This window comes from Rhamphochromis longiceps, linkage group LG12 (genome assembly GCF_057381845.1).
Source record: "Rhamphochromis longiceps isolate RC_006_pf linkage group LG12, R_longiceps_female_GT1.1, whole genome shotgun sequence".
In the NCBI taxonomy this organism is placed as follows: Eukaryota; Metazoa; Chordata; class Actinopteri; order Cichliformes; family Cichlidae; genus Rhamphochromis; species Rhamphochromis longiceps.
The window spans coordinates 12075960-12091673 of NC_140568.1; the positions used below are offsets into that span (position 1 = coordinate 12075960).

Consider the following 15714-nt stretch of genomic DNA (forward strand, 5'->3'; position numbering starts at 1 on the left):
AAATAAATCATTAAAACACAAACACAATGATACAGAAGACTTTTTAAATTTTCCCTGTCATCTTTCCTTATTCTCCCATTGGCAGGATATGTAGGTGTTTGGGATATGATCAACTCTGCTGTGTTATAAGTAATAGTCACAGCATGCAATCACAGCCACTGTGATGACACAAGCTCAGCAAGAAAGTTAGATATGGTTAGTTGTTTTGGCGACAATTATTCAAAGTCAGTTCATTATATTCATTGGCCTAAGAGAAGGAAAGCAAAGGCCCAGTTCATGGAAGATGCCAATACATCTCTCTCTGCCTCCTACTGATCCCCAGAAAGTTGTTTATGCAGTAATCATTGTCAGCTAGCAAGTTAGGCTAGAGTTCAAAACACAGCAAGATTTAGAAATGACTAAAAACCTTAAAAACTCAATATAAAGCTTGTTTAAACACTCGTCTATTACAAGAAGAGGTTATTGCATATTAGTTAGTTGCATATTATTTTTGCACAAGTTACATATAGATGTCAGTTCTTTTATAATGTGCACATCTGTGAATTTTATCCAGTTGTTGCTTTTTGGAATCTGGTGGAAACATTAGCAGCACAGTAGCAATGTGTCAGCAGCGTTTTTATTTTAGTGTAATAATGCCAACTAACAGGTAGATAAACTGCTTTTTACATTTTGGGGTCTGTCATGTTTTTGGCCACAGCGATGTGAAAAAGGGCCGTCTTTAATGACGTGGAAAAAGGGAAACTACTACTGCAAATCGGGTTGATCAGTGTCCCACACCTGACCTGATGCCTCAATCATAAATGTGATGTTCAGAATTCCACTGCTGCTTTAATAACAGTGGATTAAAGTGATGAGTAATTACAGCTTAAAATGTTATGCTCAGGCTGAGTACATTACACTACAAGAAGGGCCCTCATAAGTTATGTGACCTTAACTTCACACACTGCAGTTATTGCTGATCAATATTCAGGCGATTCTGTAAATCCAAATGTAACTGATGTCAAGTTTAAACCAATATAATTTATTAAAAGGCTAATAGGACGAAGCAGGGAATGAGTTTAGCAGATTGGATGGCCAAAGGGGAACTAGGGTTGAGCTTGCCCAAGGCAAGGGCAGGCAGCTGGAGGTCACCATGGAGGCTTGAGCAGGGAAGCCCGGAAGCCAAGCTAAGTTAGCCAGGCTGAATAATAAATTAAAAAATGGGTATCAGCTGCATCAGCAGGCCACAGCTAGCAGCTGTTTTTAGTTGGAAAACACCACGACTACAGAAGAATCTGTTTCCAAAGTATTTTGTTGGAAACAGAGACCTCTAGGATTCATATATAATGGTTTGCTGTTTAATTAAAAGGCCTATCAACTACATCTGTGCTCTGTTTAAAACTTTTTGCAATGCTCCCAAGCATTTACTATATTCACTTAGCAGCGCTTTAAAGTTATAAATACGCTTGCTAAATATATAAACACATTCTGCCTTTAATTTAGCAACATCTTTTATTAAAAAGAGGTTTATTGAGCTTAAAAACTGAAGTTGAATCTTAAAATCCTTGCATGCTATGTTTATATATAATATATTATATATAATTTAGGGAAACAGCTGCTTAGCATCCAGAATCCGTACTGGACAGTTGTTTAAAGCTCAGTAATATAACATTTCAAAGCACCTGATAATATTTGAAAATGATAATTTTGTTTGGTGTTTTTTTTCTAAAGGGAAAAGAAAAAATGATGGCAATAAAGTCAAAAGTAATGAAGATGGGAATATGCAAGAGTGTGTGTTATCTGCACAGACAGGAAGAGGCATGACTGAAAAAGTGGAAAGATGATGACTAAAGTGGTGCGAAAATGATAACTACACCGAAGCATGAGTGAAATATATGAAGATAAAGAGAAATGTGAAGCTGAAACGGGAAGAGAGTATGACAGAATAAAAATTGAGAGGGATGAATCACAGCAGAGGTTCAGAACTGCATGTGGACTGCGCTTAAAAAGGAGCAAGAGGAATCGAAAAGAGCGCCGAACGGAGTCGGGTGATAAATGATTCGAGTGGTGCACGGGTCGCTCTTGCCTCCTCATCTTACGCAGCTGACCTTGGGCTTATGAGCTGTAATAAAACGTGGCCAAGCACTCCTGAAATTGGTCCACTCGACGTGATGCTCTGCAGCCTTCTGCTGCATTAGCATATGGCTTTTACAGAGTACAGTGCATCCAACACATACAAATATTGCGCCGAGAGAGCTGCGAGGGAGATGATGACGGCGACGACGAGGAGAATGAAGACAAGAAATGTAGTCAAGGATCAACAGCATTCATGGTGGAATGAAGAGAAAACGTAAGAGGAACGGTTAAGTGAGAAGGAGAGCACAGTAGTGATATCTGTGGAGGCAGGAGAGGCGGTGATGACAGAGAAGAGAAGGATGAAGTACTGTAATGGAGGGAGAGGAAATGATAAGGTGAGGGAAAAATACGAGACTGGGGCAAGTTAGATTGATGGTGACAAGGAGAAGGAAATGCAAAGGAAGGGTTGAGAAGGAGATGATAAATGGTGATGAAAATGGAGAGAAGGAGAAAATACACCCAGTGATGTTTGTGGCAGTAATAATATGGTCTGAGACATCTCCAGAATCATCTTAGCGCTCATAAAGTTAGCAGTACTTCGCTGCTGTTGCGTCACATGAAAGATGAATTTGAAATGTCACTTCTCAGCACAACACGTTCTGTTCCGGCAGTGGCGGCAGCTGTGAGTGGGAAGATGAGGATGAGGAAGACCAAGCGCAAGATTATTCCATCACTTTTTTAACACCTTCAAATTTCTCTTCTGTGGCCTCTTTACACCGAGACAGCATCTACCTCTCCATCATAATCACCCTCTTCTTCTCTTCACAGGCGCAAAAAAACACCCCTGACTTCTTTTGAGGGTCTAATAAGAGCGGAACAAACAGCGTGTCTCTCTCTGGGCCAGGTTGGTATTATCTTTAGGCGTTGTTATATTTTCTGCGAGGTCTCGATGCTCCTCTCCAGAGGCTCCCGAGGATTTAATGGAGCTGTGGGGGAACCAGTGCTTGCCCAGTACAGATTAATTGCTCTATTTGTTTGTTTGGACAACTAATCAATTAATTCCAGTGTAGGGTTTATTAAGTGAGCAATGTGAAAACGGGAAAAAGCAAAGAGAGATCGATATAGAATGAAAACTGGACAAAGGAAGTGATGCAAAGTGGGATTGGGAACATTATTATCATGGTAAAAAAAAAATATTGTAAAGATGCGGTGGAGTACGGGCATTCAGCAGTGAGTGTGCTGTAATCCATGTTTTTCTTTGCTCAGTGTCCTCAGGCTCAGGTCACACGCAGGCATGTTGGTGCATGTGAGCCCCTCCCTTTGAAATTGCTGTCTATTACTGCCTTTACTTAGTGCAATGATAACGTGCAGAGTTCAGGTCAGAGCATTCATCCATTTTCCAGAAAAAACACAGATTTTAGGAAAAGGGTATTTATGCAGTATACCTAATTTATGTGCATTTCATTTCAGCTAAGGGTGTCACTTTCAAGGACAGCAGAGTAATCACAGTGGAGAGCACAATGATAAAGATACAAATACAAATACAAATACAAATGTTGGACTCGACATCAACTGGTGAACTGTAGCACATCATTTTTTCCTAAATTAGATTTTAAGAGTGTGGCTGAGAAAAAGCTCAACTATTGGATGGATCATCAAGTTTGAACAGACATTTACCACAAACCCTGATTACTTTAACAGTATCCTAACATTATTGTATTTTCTGTTCATTTCTAGGTTTTTTTAGACAAAGTCTAGATTATTTAATGTAATGTTTGCTTTAAGTTTGTGAAAAGTAGAGAAAGATAAGAAATGTGGGGAAAAAAGAGAGCATGGAAATGGCATGCAGTAGAGTTTCTGGAGGTGTGCTGTAAAGTCAATTCCCGTCTGCTGACTGGAGCAGACGGGAATTGAACCACCAACCTTGCGATTAGCAGATGACCTAACAGCATTACCAACAATATGGTTTCCAAAAAGTTGTTGGGCCCAGCAGCTGCCGGGTGATTTGTCTTTCAGCTGATTCACGTAGCACTAACCACCTGCTATAATCGCTGACTGTGCAGTGGCACAGAGAGAGCATGGGGGCTGTCTATGTGCAGTGCTGCTCATAAGAGGAGAGAGGAAGGAGACAGAGAGACACTGGAGAATTCATTTCCAACTTTAAGTCACATTGGAAACATCAGCCTTGTTTGGATACAGCTGTGAATGATTTTGCCAAAACACTATCACTTTTAAAAAAATTCCTCACAAGTCATTGTGATGTTATGAGCTAAATAATTACAAAAACAAGAATCTATGACTACTGAAAGTTTTGAAGCATGTGACTGGCATGACTCATCAGTTTTCAGTTTATAATAAAAATCACTTGTTATTTAATAAGCTGTAAGAGATGTAATGGGTTCTGAAATTTGTGTAGATGGGTCCCTATATTTTGTATATATTGTTTATGTTGCTTTTATTATTATCAGTTATTTCCTTTTATCTAATTAGAATCTCCAGGTTGCACTGCTAGCTAACAGTATATGTCAATGTGTGTGTTGGCTACAGTACGTGCCCCAATTAAGTTTCAGGGGTCTCTCCTCTTTTACCATTATTCCATATTTCAAAACTGCTTGCTCTGACTTGAAAATAAAGGATAGATTATAAAGTGGTTTGGCTTCAGTGTGAACCAGTGCTGTGTATAGACATGGACTTGGCAAGCAATGACATCATTCAAAGATGTTCAGGGCAAACTCTTTTTTAAAAAAAATTAAAACAACAACAACAACAAAACAGGTTAATGTGTTTCTATGTAACATGTTTTATATTTTTTTGTCAGTTAAATTAGTCACAAGTGACCACTTGTGGGTTTATTGCAATCACAGATGCGTTTATTACAAAGTACTATAACATACCTTGTGATTCCAAATTATGCAAATATTTAGTAGGACTGAAGGATAATTTGCCCAATCAGTATTTTGTTATTATTGATGCAACGATGATGTAGGATCCTGAAAATCAAACAGCTACAGTGGGGCAAAAAAGTATTTAGTCAGCCACCGATTGTGCAAGTTCCCCCACCTAAAATGATGACAGAGGTCAGTAATTTGCACCAGAGGTACACTTCAACTGTGAGAGACAGAATGTGAAAAAAAAATCCATGAATCCACATGGTAGGATTTGTAAAGAATTTATTCGTAAATCAGGGTGGAAAATAAGTATTTGGTCAATAACAAAAATACAACTCAATACTTTGTAACATAACCTTTGTTGGCAATAACAGAGGTCAAACGTTTACTATAGGTCTTTACCAGGTTTGCACACACAGTAGCTGGTATTTTGGCCCATTCCTCCATGCAGATCTTCTCGAGAGCAGTGATGTTTTGGGGCTGTCGCCGAGCAACACGGACTTTCAACTCCCGCCACAGATTTTCTATGGGGTTGAGGTCTGGAGACTGGCTAGGCCACTCCAGGACTTTCAAATGCTTCTTACGGAGCCACTCCTTTGTTGCCCGGGCGGTGTGTTTTGGATCATTGTCATGTTGGAAGACCCAGCCTCGTTTCATCTTCAAAGTTCTCACTGATGGAAGGAGGTTTTGGCTCAAAATCTCACGATACATGGCCCCATTCATTCTGTCCTTAACACGGATCAGTCGTCCTGTCCCCTTGGCAGAAAAACAGCCCCATAGCATGATGTTTCCACCCCCATGCTTCACAGTAGGTATGGTGTTCTTGGGATGCAACTCAGTATTCTTCATCCTCCAAACACGACGAGTTGAGTTTATACCAAAAAGTTCTACTTTGGTTTCATCTGACCACATGACATTCTCCCAATCCTCTGCTGTATCATCCATGTGCTCTCTGGCAAACTTCAGACGGGCCTGGACATGCACTGGCTTCAGCAGCGGAACACGTCTGGCACTGCGGGATTTGATTCCCTGCCGTTGTAGTGTGTTGCTGATGGTGACCTTTGTTACTTTGGTCCCAGCTCTCTGCAGGTCATTCACCAGGTCCCCCCGTGTGGTTCTGGGATCTTTGCTCACCGTTCTCATGATCATTTTGACCCCATGGGATGAGATCTTGCGTGGAGCCCCAGATCGAGGGAGATTATCAGTGGTCTTGTATGTCTTCCATTTTCTGATGATTGCTCCCACAGTTGATTTTTTCACACCAAGCTGCTTGCCTATTGTAGATTCACTCTTCCCAGTCTGGTGCAGGTCTACAATACTTTTCCTGGTGTCCTTCGAAAGCTCTTTGGTCTTGGCCATGGCGGAGTTTGGAGTCTGACTGTTTGAGGCTGTGGACAGGTGTCTTTTATACAGATGATGAGTTCAAACAGGTGCCATTCATACAGGTAACGAGTGGGGGACAGAAAAGCTTCTTACAGAAGACGTTACAGGTCTGTGCGAGCCAGAGATTTTCCATGTTTGAGGTGACCAAATACTTATTTTCCACCCTGATTTATGAACAAATTCTTTACAAATCCTACCATGTGGATTCATGGATTTTTTTTTTCACATTCTGTCTCTCACAGTTGAAGTGTACCTCTGGTGCAAATTACTGACCTCTGTCATCATTTTAAGTGGGGGAACTTGCACAATCGGTGGCTGACTAAATACTTTTTTGCCCCACTGTATTATTCAGTGGAAGCTGTATATACAAGTAAACCTTCTTCCCCACAGACATTTTGACTTGTCACAATAAGGAAAGCATTGGTGGAAATAATGATGGATTAGTTCCATTAAGCATCGTAGTAAGCCATTATAGTGAACCAGCATGAATAAACGCAGGACTTCCCCTAAGTAAAATACAGCCATCATTAACACACCTCGGCTTTCTTTACTTTGACAAGACAAAATGTCTACCATGAAAAAGGTCTATAGTTCTTTCCAGCATGCAGCTTTTTCAAGCCGACTCCTAAATGGCATTACATCCTATATAATTGTCCAAATCAAACCTGGAAATAAATACCAGACTATAAACTGCAGGCGATGTAATGTGAGGACATTTCAGCTCCAGCAGAGATTTCTACTCTGGTGACTGCCTTCGAGGTCCTGTATAAATCATTACCACTGCTCTGGCTGTGTATAAATTCCACAATGCACAAATGTCTCATGTTCATATCACAGCTATGATTTATTTTGCATTTTCTGTTCTAAGGCTGTGTAAATGTTATTTCAGTGGCTGTTCCACACTGGCAAAATTAAGTTTTTAGAGAAAGCAGCGCTTCTCTGATGTATAAATGATTGGAGATTGTGAGAACAGCAGTGTCAACTCCCAAATCACTGCTATCTGCTTGTGAAAATTGAATATTTTGATTCAAAGTCTTTCTGGATAGACTGTAGTACTGCTGCTATAAACTGCATGTAACTAACACATAGGGCCTAACAACTCGTAAAGTGAGCAATCATGACAACACAGTCTGAAAGGCAATTAAAAAACATCACCATTAAGGGAAAAAAATAACTGAAAAGTTTAGAAGGAGGGTGACGCATCATTAGAGTCACGAAAAGCAATAATATGTCAAAAAGAAGTGAAAATAGATACATTTCAAAACCATGTTTTTCGAACTTAAAGATAATTTGAGTTTCTAGTTTGAAAATATCACGGTTCGCTGCAGGCACTCATAAAATAATTGCTTTACATTCACTCTGCTTTGGTGTTTCCAACATTGCATTGTTTCCATTACAGCTATTAGAGAAACAATGCATTCTCATACTCAGGGAACCACTGGGTAACTCTTATGATGCTAGTGTTGGAGAGATACGCACGAGGTATTCTTTGGGTTGTGCCTTGATACATTGTGCACTATGCATCAGATAGCCAGACCATCAATCGAAGACGAAAATGATGTTTCCTAATGGGTCCTTCATGGCCGTCCATATGTGACGAGCTGGTGCTCAGACTCATGTCACTGTAAACTGTGTCACAGCAGTGGCTATGACAAAATGCCATTACTGTAATGGCTTGTGAATGAGAAGGAAAAATGGTGGCTCACCAGCATCACTGCTTGTATACAAGGAAGTCACTAGAAAGTCTTCATTTAACATGGTGGTTATTTAAATATGGGAATCCATCAAACTGCGATATAAGGAATTCTACTACCAACACAGCTCTGATGTGGCAATGAAAAAGAGAAAGTCAGGAGTTAAGAAATGCTGCGAATTGCCTGAGCAAGCTTTTGGACAGTAGCATTTGTAAAATCATGCAAATGAACACACAAGGTTATGTTGAATTTTACTTTATGACTGTTAGATCCAAATAATAGGTGTTGGAAAATGTACAGTGGCTTGCAAAAGTATTCGGCCCCCTTGAACTTTTCCACATTTTGTCACATTACAGCCACAAACATGGATCGATTTTAGTGGAATTCCACGTGAAAGACCAACACAAAGTGGTGCACACGTGAGAAGTGGAACGAAAATCATACATGATTCCAAACATTTTCTACAAATAAATAACTGCAAAGTGGGGTGTGCGTAATTATTCAGCCCCTTGAGTCAATACTTTATAGAACCACCTTTTGCTGCAGTTCCAGCTGCCAATCTTTTAGGGTTTGTCTCTACCAGCTTTGCAGATCTACAGACTGAAATCCTTGCCCATTCTTCTTTGCAAAACAGCTCCAGCTCAGTCAGATTAGATGGACAGCGTTTGTGAACAGCAGTTTAAAACTAAACTGTAAAACTAAATTTTAGAGAACCCCAATCACTTGGAGGTTCTCTAAAACTTGTGCGATGTGCGATCGTGGCTCAAGAGTTAGTCAGAGGCGGCACCAGTGTCTGGCCGCCTCGCTTCTGTCAGTGTGTCCCAGGGCAGCCGTGGCTACAGTGTAGCTTGCCATCACCAGCGAGTGAATGACTGAATGTAGTAAAGTGCTTTGGGGTCCATAGGGACTAAGTAAAGCGCTATACAAATACAGGCCATTTACCATTTTTTGGAGCCTGCAGGACAATGACGGCTGGAGCAGCTATTAGTTGGACTGGGGAGTTAGCTGCCGAGTGCATCCTAACTACTCTATGATACTTTAAACCTGATGCTAAGACTTCTTTTGAAAAGGTGTGAAGTCTATGATAATAAATAGAAGCTTCTCGGTGTAATGGGCTCAACACTGCCAGAGCCAGTTTCACACCTTAAAAAGTGTTTAAGCTGAAATCGTATTAGTTACATATAAAAATGGTTGCAATGAACATGAAATGTACAAATGAAGCCAAAACTATGAGAAGGTGTCAACACATGAGTGTGGATGTTACACTAATGCATGGCTTCTGCTCAACTTCCTGTGCTGTGATTTAACTTGTTGAGATCAACTGGTGTTTATTATTTACACTGTCAAACTCAAAATTACAAGTAATTAGAAGTAACACACACACACACACCTACACACACCCACACACACACACACAATGACTGTGATTGTGTTAAAATGGCATTTGACCAAGACAACACAGCACCAAGCTAGCAGGACATATGTGGAGGAGGCTCAGCATCTTTAGATCTCTCCACCTTCAGTCAGCCCTCGTTGACACAAACACATTAAGACACTGAGATCATTATAGTTAACTAAAACTAGATGTGAGGAAACAAACTAAAAAAAAGGACTGTTGAAAAAATTTATACATTTGAAAAGATTCTGTGAACTTTGAAAACTACGGTAAAATAAAAACATGAAGAAAGCCGTAGCTTTAGTATCTGTTGGAGATCGTTAAAGATTTGTGTTACAGCTTTCATTACTGATGAGGCATTGATGAGCATGCTTATTGATACTCTGTATGTCTAAAGGGCTGTGAGTCAACTGCTTTCAAAAGGTTTTGTGCTTTCATTGTAACGCCTGTACTGATTTTTCTGACTGTTGCCTCTGACACGTCTAAATATGACACATGTTTATACAATAATACATTTACCGGAACAAATGCATGTGCTGCAGCAGCAATTATTGTGTTGTTTAGTTGTTTCAATTCTTTCTCTCACCTCCTGATTGTGCAAAATGTTTTATTAAGTTTTGAAAGTGTAATTTCACAATGTTTTGTGTTGTTTATGAGCCAAAGAGTCGCATTTTGTAGCTCTGTAGGGGTATACTCTTGCTGTGCAGCAGTTTGCTCCACAGCAGACCAATAAAGTTGAACTTAAACGCGACACAGCGTGCCCATGTGTGTGCTTGTATGTGTGTTTCGTCTGTGTTGGTGTTGGGTGTGTATGTGTTTTCTGAGTAAGTGTTGTTTGTGCTAAGTTCAGCTAAATAAGCAAGAGACGCACAGTCACAGTCACAGCTACACATGGCAGCTTGCCTTCCAGAAGGGGTGTGTGTCCATCACACTCTCCTCTCGGGCAGCCATTGCCAAAAGACGCACAATTTCACAGTGAAACAAATAAGTCCTATTTAGTATTCCTCCCAAAGTGCAGCAGAAACCGAGCATACACTGTACACCTACCTGTCAAGTGATACAGCCTGATTTTGTCAAAATCTCTTTGCATCAATGACTCCAGCATGGAAGAACTACATTAACTGCGATTATTCTGCCCCTCGTTTGTGGCTTGGTTGGGTTTCTTTGGCTGGTGAATTTCTCAGGTTTCCCAATAGTGGGCAGTATTACCCCTTCAGTTTGTGGCTTCTTCTTTGGTTATTTGGTGTGCACTACACTGCCCCCTTTGGTGATGGGTTGTAAGCAGCAGGCAAAGTTCACGCAGGCAGTGTGAGAAAATGCATGGAGCAGAAAACAAGCTGCACAACTTTAAGCCCAGTTTACATCGTTGGGGAGTTTGTTGAGCCATAATCTGTAAGTAAGCAATGTCTAGCTTCACTTTCTGTAAGATTTGTTACTTTCATGTTACTTAAAAGGTTATTTGAACGTATGGTAAATGGCCTGTATTTATATAGCGCTTTACTAGTCCCTAAGGACACCAAAGCGCTTTACACATCCAGTCATCCACCCATTCACACACAGGTGATGGCAAGCTAGATTGTAGCCACAGCCACCCTGGGGCGCACTGACAGAGGCGAGACTGCCGGACACTGGCGCCACCGGGCCCTCTGACCACCACCAGTAGGCAACGGGTGAAGTGTCTTGCCCAAGGACACAACAACCAAGACTGTCCAAGCCGGGGCTCAAACCGGCAACCTTCTGATTACAAGGCGAACTCCCAACTCTTGAGCCACGATCGTATAAGGAAAGATGTTAATGATGAATGTAAAGCATAAGGAAAGCTATGTTGCTAACTTCTGTTTTGTTTATAAAATATGTTGATACTGATGCTTACGTATTATTTTACTGTATGTTCACAGTCTTACAAATTAAAAGAGGAAAAAAGGGTCTTCAGTTAAAGACACAAAGACAAAGCGATGTGTCCTGTCGTTCCTGGAACCATCTCCTCTTATGTTAAGCTCGCTGCATAGGGTGAATAGCCATACATTCACCTGAGGGCAGCAGAGTAAGAAGATTATCTATCTATCAAGCACCCAAGATGTCTCAGCCTGAAGCGTCTCTCCCAGATGGTGGTCCGGTCAGAGTGCCACTCACGCTCTTCACGCTCTTCACGTCGTTCATCCACCAGTCAAGCTGCAGCCCGAGCCAGAGCAGAAGCAGAAGCCGCCCGCACCAGAGCACAGTACGCGAAACGCCAGATCGACATGGAGGTTGAGAAGGCACGCATCGAGGCAACACTAAACGCTCTAAAGAAGGAGGGTGAGGCTGAAGCCGCGCTCGCCGCAGCTCATGTCCTGGAAGCGGCAGCCGATGAGGAGCATGACGCCGTTGACCTCACAGAACAAGGAGTCTCCTCTAAGACACCTCCTTCCATCAGACGTGCTCAAGATTATGTGAACGCTCACTTCGCTAATCGCAGCTTGGTAGTTAATGAAGACGGAAAGCCTGATACAGGACAACTGGTTGGTAATAACAACGCTCAGCATCTACGACAGAGTCAACCACCAGTTGCCTCCTCTCCAGGTGAACATCTCACTGATTTTGTAGATCAGGAGCAACCAAAGTCCCCTCCTATAAACAGAAAAACTGACATTTCAATCCAGCCTAAACCTTCATTGCCTCCAAAGACTGAAATCTCAGATTTCACAGCCTATCTAGCACGTCGTGATCTGCTGACAGCGGGATTCAAGGTTTTCGACAACCGTCCTGAGTCTTACTTGTCCTGGAAGTCCATTTTCCGCAACGCCATAGAAGGCCTCAACCTCAAGTTCAGCGAAGAGCTTGACCTTCTCAACAAGTGGCTCAGCGGGGAGTCACTACAACATGCGCTGAGGATCAGGGCGGTCCATGTGAACAACCCACACGCAGGTCTTCAACGTTTGTGGCAACGTCTGGACAAAAGTTTTGGTTCTCCAGAGGTAGTCGAAGCATCACTTTTCCAACGCTTACAGTCTTTTCCAAAAATATCTAATAAGGACACTAACTTATTGCAGGATCTTGCAGATCTCCTGTTGGAGTTAGAGTATGCACAAAGTGAAAATTATCTACCCGGCCTTAGCTTTCTGGACACCCCAAGGGGGATAAACCCGATAGTGGAAAAGCTCCCCTATGGACTCCAGGAGTCCTGGGTGAAACAGGGGACAAAATACAAAAAAGGACAACGGTGCAGTTTACCCACCTTTCTCATATTTTGTTCAGTTTATAAATGATTATGCAGAAATGAAAACAGATCCTAGCTTTATGTTACAAAGTTCAAACATAGTAGCTCCAAAACCTGATAAGCCATTGTTGAAACCAACTAAATACAGAGGTGCGGTTGCAGTGAACAGAACAGATATTAGTCAAACAAATGTCACAGCTCGAACGTCAGTTCTCAACCCAGACAGACAATGTCCTATTCACCACAAGCCCCATTCACTTGCCAAATGCAGGGATTTTAGGTCAAAAAAACTAGATGAAAGGAAAAGCATCCTCAAAGAACATGCTATTTGTTATAAGTGTTGTTCTTCCACAGGTCACCGAGCTAACGATTGCAAAGCCATTATCCAATGCTCGGAATGTAACAGTGACGCTCACGTGTCTGCCATGCGTGCTGGCCCACCTCTGTGGGCAACCAAGGACTCTAACCTCCTGCCTCAAAGCCACGGCAGGAAGTCTGATCCTTCAAGCCCTGTAACCACAACTGCTTGCACAGAGGTGTGTGGCCCACGTCTAAAAGGCAAATCCTGCTCTAAGATTTGTTTAGTCAACGTGTATCCCCGCACAAATCCTGAAGAGAAAAAGAGGATGTACGCCATGTTGGATGATCAAAGCAACTCATCCTTAGCCAGGTCTGCTTTCTTCAACATGTTTAATGTGAAAGGCACTATGCTCCCATACACCATGAAAACATGTGCAGGTTTGTCAGAGGCTGGAGGACGCAGAGCAACTAATTTCGTTATTCAGGATGTAAATGGGGAAGTGTCCATGGTGCTGCCCACACTGACAGAATGTGATCACATTCCAGATAATAGAGATGAGATACCCACCAAGGAGGCTGTGTCGGCTCACCCTCATCTACACGCACTCGCTTCACAGATCCCTCCTCTGGACCCAGCCGCGGACATTCTCCTCCTCTTGGGCCTGGACATCATCCAAGCTCACAAGGTTCGCAGTCAGATAAATGGTCCAAACAGTGCACCTTATGCCCAACGCCTCGATCTGGGATGGGTGGTTGTAGGCGATGTCTGCCTCTCAGGTGCCCACCAACCCACAGTAAACTCTTTCAAGACAGACATTCTGAATAACGGGTGCCCTACCTCCCTTAGCCCCTGTGCAAGAAAAATCTATATAAAAGACAAATACACAGAAAGCTGTCCTAAATTCGAGAAGACACAAGCAGAAGTAGGCAGACACATTTTCCAGCAAACAGCAGATGATGACAAAACGGCTCTTTCAGTAGAAGATGCATTATTCCTGGAAATTATGCACAGAGACTTTACTAAAGATGAGGTGAACAATTGGGTAGCTCCACTCCCATTCCGCTCCCCCAGACAGCGTTTACCCAACAATAGGGACCAAGCCCTTAGTTGCTTAATGACGCTCCGCAAAACACTGAAAAAGAAACCTGAAATGAAAGAACATTACATTGAGTTTTTAGACAAAACTTTCAGTAAGGGCCACGCTGAACCAGCTCCAGCTTTAGCTCCAGAACAAGAATGCTGGTATCTCCCTAGTTTTGGCATTTATCACCCTCAGAAGCCAGGAAAAATTAGGGTGGTTTTTGATTCAAGTGCACAATGTTTCTCTCAATGATGTGCTACTAAAAGGGCCAGATCTCAATAATACTCTTGTGGGAGTTCTGATGCGTTTTAGGTCCGACCCATACGCTGTCATGGCCGACGTGGAGCAAATGTTTTACAATTTTGTTGTCAGAGAAGACCACCGCAACTACCTTCGCTTCTTGTGGTTCAAAAACCATGATCTGGATGGAGAAGTACAGGAATTCAGGATGAGAGTCCACGTGTTCGGGAACTGCCCCTCCCCATCAGTGGCCATTTATGGACTGAAACGAACAGCGATGGAGGGAGAAAAAGAACACGGCAATGATGTAAGAGAGTTCATTGAACGCCACTATCCATTATGTGGATGATGGACTAAAATCATTTCGATCATGGTGCTGTTTTTTTTTTTCTACCAGCAGTTTTTTTCTCTTGTGCACTTGAACCATTTTTAAATAAATATACTGAGACAGTTTTTGCTGCAAATTGTGTAAGGTTCCAGCTTAACTCGAATCAAAGCCACAAGTGTCAGAGACTGGTGCTGTTATTGGGAGTTCAGCTCGGTGCATCAGCAGCCTTACCGTACACCACACGACGTTTGATCACAGTTTCGACAAAAGCAAGTATAGATTGTCGGGTGTGCAGTAAGTAGGAGTGGGAAAATGTAGCACTGTAAAATGTTCACATGATTAGGCATTGTAGTTAAGAATTGTTGTCTTCCCCAAAGAGCTGAAAAGACATTGTGTCTGCATTAATTTTTTAAATGTAGAAAGTTAGGGAGCCTTCAGTAGGAAGATACAAAAAGCTGTTTTTTACAGCAACATATAATTCTCCATTTATAGTATTTTCCATTTACCTGCTTTCACAGAGTCATTTACTTGGACACAGTCAGTACTTGTTTCAGCAAAATTGCCACCAGTCTGGAGTCAAGTCGATGCTTTTGTGCCTATCGTCTCTCTTTCTCCTCTCTGTCTCTGTTCTTTAAAAGTATTACTTTCAAACAGCAAACTGTATTTTTGCATTTTTTAAATTCAGGCTCACAGCTTCCATTGACATCCCCAAGTACTATTAAAGATTTATATAAGCCTGTAGCCAAAAAAGTACTTTTCAAGGTAAAAGACAAGGCTTTCTGCGACAGTTAGTCCGGTTTGAAAAATTCCAAAATAACAACGTACTGTGGGATATAAAAAAGAACATTAAGTTTTAAAAAAAGCAAAAACTGAATCTGAGTTCAATGTTGCTACTGTCCACAACAAGGTTGTCTTATTTTGAAGTGCTGCAGTGCTATAGGGTTCTTGCTAAGCCAGCATACATGGTAGAAACTCTAACGTCATCTCCAGGGTCATTCGACGTTCAGTCAGCTCTTTCTTAAAAATTGAGAAATATACATCAGATTATTGCAGTAAAAGAATTAAATTATAATTAAATTGTTATTTTATTTATTTTAGTGCATTTGCTTATCCACTAAAATAAATGCAATTAAATAAACTTCAAATTGG

At 41.6% G+C, this 15714-nt stretch overlaps 2 protein-coding genes across 5 annotated transcripts in view; both read left to right on the top strand.

Annotated features, from left to right (window-relative positions):
• Positions 1 to 15714, top strand: part of LOC146656980 (syncytin-A-like) — a 208336-nt gene that overhangs the window by 179904 nt on the left and 12718 nt on the right. The gene's annotated exons all lie outside the window — the stretch shown is intronic.
• LOC146656983 (uncharacterized) lies at positions 10328 to 15180 on the top strand. 4 transcript variants are annotated; one of them, XM_085426889.1, is made up of 3 exons: positions 10328 to 10808; positions 11315 to 12373; positions 12970 to 15180. In XM_085426889.1, exons 2-3 carry the CDS (start codon positions 11522 to 11524, stop codon positions 13129 to 13131), a joined length of 1014 nt encoding a protein of 337 aa, XP_085283015.1. In that variant the 5' UTR covers positions 10328 to 10808; positions 11315 to 11521; the 3' UTR covers positions 13132 to 15180. The 4 variants fall into 4 exon arrangements, with proteins under 4 accessions (XP_085283015.1, XP_085283013.1, XP_085283016.1 ...); XM_085426890.1 differs by having other exon boundaries at positions 10330 to 10808; positions 13462 to 15180; XM_085426887.1 differs by having other exon boundaries at positions 10329 to 10808; positions 11315 to 15180.

Excerpts from the sequence above, each read along its gene's own strand:
- LOC146656983 (XM_085426887.1), top strand. The coding sequence starts at position 12,675 with ATGAAAACAGATCCTAGCTTTATGTTACAAAGTTCAAACATAGTAGCT.